The sequence below is a fragment of the Salminus brasiliensis genome, chromosome 4 (assembly GCF_030463535.1).
Source record: "Salminus brasiliensis chromosome 4, fSalBra1.hap2, whole genome shotgun sequence".
Taxonomy (NCBI): domain Eukaryota; kingdom Metazoa; phylum Chordata; class Actinopteri; order Characiformes; family Bryconidae; genus Salminus; species Salminus brasiliensis.
Window position 1 is genome coordinate 39,922,510 of NC_132881.1, and position 7,875 is coordinate 39,930,384.

A 7,875-nucleotide genomic window follows, 5' to 3' on the forward strand; every position below is an offset into this window, starting at 1 on the left:
TTCAAAATTAGATTCCCAAAATGGATCCCACCGCTGACACCATCAGGGGGAGATTTGGCTCTTTCTCTCGCAGGCCAGAATTGATGGTCTTCATCTCACCGACTACACTATCACCAACGTCTTCATTATCGGTGGTGTTAATATCATTACTCAGCAGTGCCCTCCTAGGCAGCTGGGTTGTCTGATGTAAGTTATTGCACTGCAGGAGGACTGAGAGTTTGGGTAATATCTGACTACAGGAAGCAGGAGAGAGTGAGAGGGGATCAGGGGGAGGGTCAGGAAAGGGAGAAAACGAGAAGAAGCAGAAAGAGGTAAAGCAAAAAACAGGGAATGGGAGCCAAGCCATCCAAAAGAGGCAGTATGAAGAAGGTAAGCCACGTCTGTTTTTAAAATAGCTGAAAGAACTTAAAAATAAAAGTCAGCTTACATGATTCTTTAAGCACATTAAGGCTTATGCTACTTTTACAGATGTATTTTGTGTCAGTCAATGTTGGTCATCAGCAGGAGTTGAACAATCGCAGTGTGAAAGCAGTAAGTCAGTAATTGCTAAGGTGCTTAACTGTAAGCTACAAAATCCCCATTCACCTTTAACCTGCGCAGCTGGCTAATTTCATTATGCTCATTATTGTTATTGCCGGTCTGATGAACTCTGACCTCAGTTTATAAACAAAGAGATTGGATAGCACCCAGTACCCAGTGCTGAGTGGCATAATGCATGTTTCGCTGGGAATGTAATAATGGGAACTGGGGTGGTAGTGTAACTGAAACTGGGGCAAACTGACAGTGGGACAGCAAAGAGACTAGATTGGTGGGGTAACTGAGACTGGGAGGACAAGGTGACTGCTATTGGAATAATGGGACAGTGCCATGACGAGGACTGGCACGATGGGACTGAGATGGCAGGATCTAGGGCAGAAAAAGGGTATAAAGAGCAGAAGCAATGGGACAGTGGGGTGATTGGGACTGGTGCAGTAAGCTTACTTGTATTCCGTGACTGGGGGAAATGGGACAAGGTTAATAGAATGGTGTGTTGACTGGGACCAGGACAATACTAAAAAGGACTGGGACAGTGGTTTAACTGGGATGGTGGCACATTGAAGTGCTTGACACTGGGTTGATTGGGTAACTAGGACCAGGATGATGAGACAATAGGGTGACTGGGAGTGGGATGGTGAGGTAACTGGGACTAAAAGGTGGTACCAAAGGGACTGCAACAGAGGGATGACTCGTACTGGGATGTCGGGATAAATGGAACAGGGTCAGTGAGATAGCTAGAACAATATTGGTGGAGTAACTGGCACTGGAACTATGTTGACAGAGACTCTGAGATGATGGGGTAGTGTGGTTACTAGGATTAGGATGGTGGGGTAACTATGTGGTTCCTCCTGAAGGGCATCCCGCCCCTGGAGAGCAGTGCGGTCCCGCTGGCGGCAGCAATGCTGGGGGCAGTGCAGGGTGCGGGAGCTGAAGATGAGGAGGACGAAGAGTCGGGGAGCGAGCGAGATTTTGATGAGCCACTATGCGCTCTGGTTCAGAACTGCTCCATGCTGCACAACATCGTAGGCCCTGCCTGCATCTTTCTCCGACAGGGCCTTGCTCAAGCCCAACTCGTATGTGCCTGCACACACACACACACACACACACACACACACACACACACACACATACACACATAGAAGTTGTATTGCTGGTTCTGTGGCCTCTTTCTTTGCAAGGTATGAGTGCTGTTTGACTGATGTCTATGTTGTTGTGATAGAACTAACCAGAAAGTGTTCTTATCTTTCTGAAGAAGAGACACATCCAGAAGACTTTTACACTACTTTCACACTACCATCTACAGTCAACCCAGCATGACCATCACCAAGCAATCCCCTCCCCCTTAAACCTGACACCATCACTTCCTACACTTTGTGAGCTCATTGACAGGAGGGTGGTGTACCATCATCCACTAACCAGCTCCTTCTCATGTGAGTTTTTCATTGGAATCTCTCCTTGTCCCTCTGTGGAGAACACTACTGGTAATGCAACTGTTGGATATGACTCTTGTCATTATGTGTGGTCTAATTGGTTGGTCTCTTTGGGTTAGCAGGACATGGTTTCATTTAGGTCACTGTTGGACTGGCACACTGTGTGGTATTTCTGATTGCATGTAAGAGAAAACAGGGTTGGTTTGAGATGGTGAGAAGAATGAACACCTTTGAGAATGGCCACAACCTTGTAGTATGCTTGTATTGTAAGAACAGTGGTATGGCATGAATGCTTGCCAGCTGAAAATGGCTGTGCCGAGGCTGTCATTAAAGATCATCACGTCATATTTATTAAAACAATCACTTATAGCCTAAGTAGGCGCACTGTGAGTAATATCCTGCTGATCTTCCGGCTCTTGCAATATACGTGCAATAATTGCTGTGGGCCATTAAGGGAGCATTCCTCACTCATGCCTGGTGCCTAAAGCCTTTCTAGTCCTTGTGCTGGCAGTAGAGGACAGAGAGGATTTCTTAGTAGCACTTTATTCAAAGGTCACTGCCATATTATAGGACACCACTAAATCTAATGTTGGGAAGATCCCTGGTTCTCAAACAAAACACACTTAATACTATATAAAATTAGTTAATTATAAAATAAATACAATTAATTTTAAGGGTTGATCAATACATATGTCATTAATTTGTTCTTTACTTGTGGTGTAACCTTAGTGCAAGAATACGTAGTGCAAATTATCTTTCAAAGTGAATGTATTTCAACACATTTTCTTACTAAGGTTGCTGTAGGTTAGGTTAAAAGTGACCCAAATGCCTTACATAAACACTGACTGGAGGCTAATAGCCCCTGGTTGTTTTTTAGTATGACTGTGTGTCATTTAGCGAAAAGGACAGATCAGTAATAAGTGTAACAGATGGAAGACTGTGGGACAGATGCGCTCCCAAAATGAAAAGTTAGCTCAAGAGAAAGTCTACGGCACTTTAGGATTTCATATCGATATACACGTCCACATGATAATCTCCCAATCCTTTTCTGTGTGGCTAGAGCACTACACCCACTCATTCTCCTGAGATTCCTGCATAGAGATTACACTGATCTCTCTTTCTCTCTCTCTCTCTCTCTCTCTCTCTCTCTCTCTCTCTCTCTCTCTCGTCCTATTACTCAGCACCCTTTTGCAATTTAGTGGTATCATAAGTCTGTGACACCATGGTCTGTCAAAGATAAATTGCACAAACAATGTTCCAAAAAAATCCACAATTCCAAAAAAACAAACAAACAAACAAACAAACTGTGCATTGTATAAGCACACTAGTAGGAGAAATTCAGTCACTAAAATGAACCTCTTAAACCCCAAAAATCTCTTGAGCTCCATTTGTTGCCTGGCAACTCAGGCCCATCTGCCCAGCATAGTGACCCCTGTGCGCAGGGCAGGGTTGTGCTGCGCTGCATCTCTGCCAGTTCACAGCTGTAATCAGCCTAAATATGCAGTGACAGAGCCAGGAAGCTGCACTCAGGCACTGCCAAAACATAGGCTCAGGCCATCCCAGCACAGCCTAAATCACACCAGCACTCCTACTCATGTACTTATGTAAGGCGTGAGTGTTTTTTTTCTGTGTGCTGATGTTTATTTTTTTGGAGAGGCTTCAATATTATACTTTTTATTTCAGTATTGAAAGTATCTTATCTGATTTACCCCCCTGCACACACAAACACACACACAATGTCAGGAAGTACTGATGTCTGAAACCGAACACCCAACATATGGACCCTGGAAGCTTTCTTAAGTGATGCATCTTATTAGGCTATGTGAGAGCAGCATGCTGAATCACTAGCCTTGAACTTAGAAGTTCTTTTATACGCGACACGTATCAGAAAATAAAAGATCTTGAATCCAAACTTTTATTTGGGATTTGTATCTTTACTATAACCTTTTAATCATACAAAACGAAAGATAAATTTCTGACTTTTAAATTAAGCAACATAATGGTCAAAAGGCTGTGATGCTCCTCATGCTTTTTTAGTGAACACAGCAGCCTAACAAATTGCGTCCCATCCCAAAGTTACAAATATTAGTAAATTAAATCCAAATTTCAATTCAATATACACTTTCAATGAAAACACAAAAATAGCTTTAACAGGCTGTATGGTTTTGTTCATACCTTTCTTAATTTTTTATCTTTAAAACTATCACAAAAAATGTGAATCTTAATAGTGAAATCTACCTAACAATTAATTCTAGTAGCACAGTTAGAGGAACATAGCTGAGGATTACTGCATATCCCATTCATGTAGATATTGAAACACATTCTTTACAGTAATCGCAAAAAAAAAAGGATATCTTATGTATAATTTGTGGAGTTTTGTGACATTGTGAATATCTGTCATTTTTTATGTGATGCTGTGACCTGGCTTGCAAAACACACATGCACTGACTCACATTTAGCCACAAAGCAGACGAGCCTGGGATGAAGTTAAGTAGGCTAAGTGGTAACCAGTCCTGGGTGCTAGCCAGCTAACTAAATATCCTCCTATTCGCATTCCTAACGAATCATTTGAGGAACTAAAAGGTTTTCAGAAAATTGCAACAACACCCAGATGTTTCTTATCTGAAGTGTATACATCAAGCATTGGTCAAGCTGCTTAAGTCCCACCTTTTCATGGCCATTATTGGTCTACATGTACCTGCATCTACATGCAGCAAACTGCTTCCCAAAACAGCCGACTGGCCACAACCTAAAAATGTCTAAACACAAATATAAATAAACACAAATCAACTTTAACTTTAACTGATTTTTAATTGATGTGTTTATTAATATTGTATAACATGTAACATGTAATAAAAGTAAAAGCTTTTTTTGTAATACTTACACACTACTCATAAATATCGCTAAATACATGTGTATCTAATTCTGTACTGTGTGTAGGTTTGGGGACCTTTATTCCAGGCCCAAACACACCTGATCTAGCTTGACAATTACCTGATAAACTGTAAAAGGTGTTACATGACTGGCTCAACTGCTGATGTATAGTGTAAAGTAAATTCCTACACTTTTGTGGGCCCCTAAAAACACTCTCTGAACAAATTAACAATAATAATATATAAATCATTGCTGTGGCTGGTGTGTGTGTTTTTATGTATGTTTGTGTCTGTCTGTCCTAACTTTCTGTTTGTCTGTGTGTCTACTGGTAATTGGTTCTCACCACAGGACAGAGATCTGCGGCCAGAGGAAATTGAAGGTACAGACATACAGTATATTACTACTCAGTAACATACCCATATAGAGATATACCATTATAGAGACACACCAGTATAATAGTGCCAATAACCGACTTCCCCAGACGACTAAGCTCCCTTATTAGCTTTGCTATCCAGCACGTCTCCCCCCTATTACTCCCAACTTCTCCAGACTGACTTTCCCCCAGAACCGTAACACTGTAAAACCTCTGCCCCTGTAATATGGCATCCTTCAGTGTCCTCTAGCTGAACTCTGTAGAAACATACTATTTTAATATTGTCAACTGAAAAAGGTCTCTCTCCCTCACTGTCTTTTGCCTTTTCTCTCTCTCTCTTTCTCTAAGAGCTGAAAGAAGCCTTCAAGGAGTTCGATAAGGACAGGGATGGCTTCATTAGCTGTAAGGACCTGGGCGAGTGCATGAGGACAATGGGCTACATGCCTACAGAGATGGAGCTGATAGAGCTTAGTCAGCAGATATGTGAGTGGATCTACGTTCTGCCAAATCCTGCATTACTCTTGGATGCAGCCCCATCATTCCAGAGAACACGGCTCTATGGCTCAATGCTGAGGGGCATTACCCCTCTAGCCCATACCTGGCATTAGGCATGGTGCCAATAGGTTTTTCCCTTATTCAGAGAGCCCTATTTTATTGGTAGTACTTTTCTACAGGGACAAGACATGCTGTGTGAGTGTACATTTGCAGATATGTTTCAGCAGTGTGTGCAACCTAAAATAGTTCAAATGCATTCATTAGAAGTGGTGTCCACAAACATTTGGATTTGATCTAGGTCCTCAGATCTAACAGAGCAGGCTCTGATATTCAGATGCCCCTAAAGGCCCCGAAATTGTACATGGCAGATGATGATTAGTAGCCTTTAACTGCATACCAGCTTGGTAGAAATACTGTACCTTGGAAGATGCACTTGGGAAGAATCATTAGCATTGCTGTCTACCCATTGCAGTGCTGGCCGTTCTGAACTGCAAAGAGCTAGTGACCAGCAGAGACACAATCTAAAATTAATAAACCCCAGTTCATGCTGATGATCTTACATTTCAGTGCTCACAAACAGCACTTTAAAAATCATAAATGGCTTTTATGCACAACATTGAATCTCTCTTAATGTGTATGCTCTGAATTCACAAATGTGCTTGACTATGCTTCGATTGATCATGCTTCAGCACATGCTTTATGAGCAATTTCTTGTGTTGTTCTTTAGGTGGGGGTCGAGTGGACTTTGAGGACTTTGTGGAGCTGATGGGACCTAAAATGCTGGCAGAGACAGCAGATATGATTGGAGTAAAGGAACTGAGAGATGCTTTTAGAGAGGTTGGTAAAATAGTGCACTACAAAAACAACTGCTTTCACCACAAAAAACATATTTCATAGAAATGAACACTAGTAAGCTTTTGGTGAGCTGCTGGCTTAACCTCTCAGATCCGCTTTTGCAGTTATAATGCCCACTGCTTTCATAACTAACTTTTCCTGGGTTCCTGGGTCTGGGTTGCTTGGAAGATACAGTAGGATAAAATGAAGGTGACGTTTGGGGAGGAATGCCACAATGGATGATAGTAAAACAAAAAAAAAACTATTTCTATTCTGAAAGCTAAAAACAGGGACACAGAGCTCAAATGAAAGACTGCTAAGCCTTCTTCAGGAGTTAGGCATTCATTTATATCTTTCTTCTTTTTTCTACCTCAGTTTGACTCTAATGGAGATGGTCAGATCAGTCTGGCAGAGTTGAGGGAGGCCATGAAGAAACTGATGGGTGAGCAGCTAAATGCAAGGGAGATTGATGAGATCCTCAGGGACGTGGACCTGAATGGAGATGGCCTTGTGGACTTTGAAGGTGAGAGAGAGAATATCTCTATCTTTCTATAACTGTGGGCCTTGAGGAATTTAAGGGCAGGTGTAAATATAGTAATCGTACTCGGATGCTAACCAAAATAATCGCACCCTTGAGAACCGAGAATGTGATCTGACCTCGATCGGACCCAGCTATCAGGTGTACTCTGTGTTTGTGTGTGTGGGTGTATACTGTATGTAGCCATGGAAAATATAAGTAAAAAACATTCCTGTCTTTCTGAACGATGGACGTTAACAGGGAGGGTGGAGCATCAGATAATAGGAGTCAGGCAAATCAAGAACGAAAGATGATCTTTGTTGCTTTGTTGAATAGAATGGAAGTCTCATGAAGACACTGGCACATGTTTTCTATTCATTTTATGTCTTAACCAGAATGATCCTGTACTAAGTATTAACATTTTGATCAATTATCTTCCAGAGTTTGTTCGGATGATGTCTCGCTAACCAACAGGGAGATGTATGGAATATTTGCCAGGATACTATGAAGAAAATACTGCAAGAACTTTACCGCACATATGTGTGAAATGTCTCCCTTGTTTTAGGGACACTTCTTTTATCTTTTTCAGATTTTATTTTTTGTGGGTTTTGGAAGCACATCTATATTTATAGTCACTGAAAGGTTCTATGTACAGTATCTCACAGAAGGTTTACAGCTGAAAGGCTGAACCAATCATAACCCATTATTCTGTCCATAAAATTATTCTAGAAACACCTGTCCAAATCTCTAGTCTTGCCTTGTGGTAACTAAACTGTCATGGTCTCACAGAATTCATATCATTGATAGCTCTGTAA

At 41.6% G+C, this 7,875-nt stretch overlaps 1 protein-coding gene across 1 annotated transcript; it reads left to right on the top strand.

Annotated features, from left to right (window-relative positions):
* The first annotated feature begins 330 nt into the window (after positions 1-330).
* On the top strand, positions 331-7,527 carry cabp2a (calcium binding protein 2a). Its single transcript, XM_072677068.1, has 7 exons — positions 331-369; positions 1,392-1,610; positions 5,190-5,220; positions 5,563-5,697; positions 6,437-6,546; positions 6,919-7,066; positions 7,502-7,527. The coding sequence occupies exons 1-7, from the start codon at positions 331-333 to the stop codon at positions 7,525-7,527; spliced, it is 708 nt and encodes a 235-aa protein (XP_072533169.1).
* Positions 7,528-7,875: the final 348 nt, after the last annotated feature.

Bases quoted from the DNA above. Each gene is read 5' to 3' on its own strand.
- cabp2a (XM_072677068.1), top strand. From the start codon at position 331: ATGGGAGCCAAGCCATCCAAAAGAGGCAGTATGAAGAAG. The intron at 5,221-5,562 runs GTACAGACATAC...TCTTTCTCTAAG, and splicing joins GCGGCCAGAGGAAATTGAAG to AGCTGAAAGAAGCCTTCAAG. The intron at 6,547-6,918 runs GTTGGTAAAATA...TTTCTACCTCAG, and splicing joins TGAGAGATGCTTTTAGAGAG to TTTGACTCTAATGGAGATGG.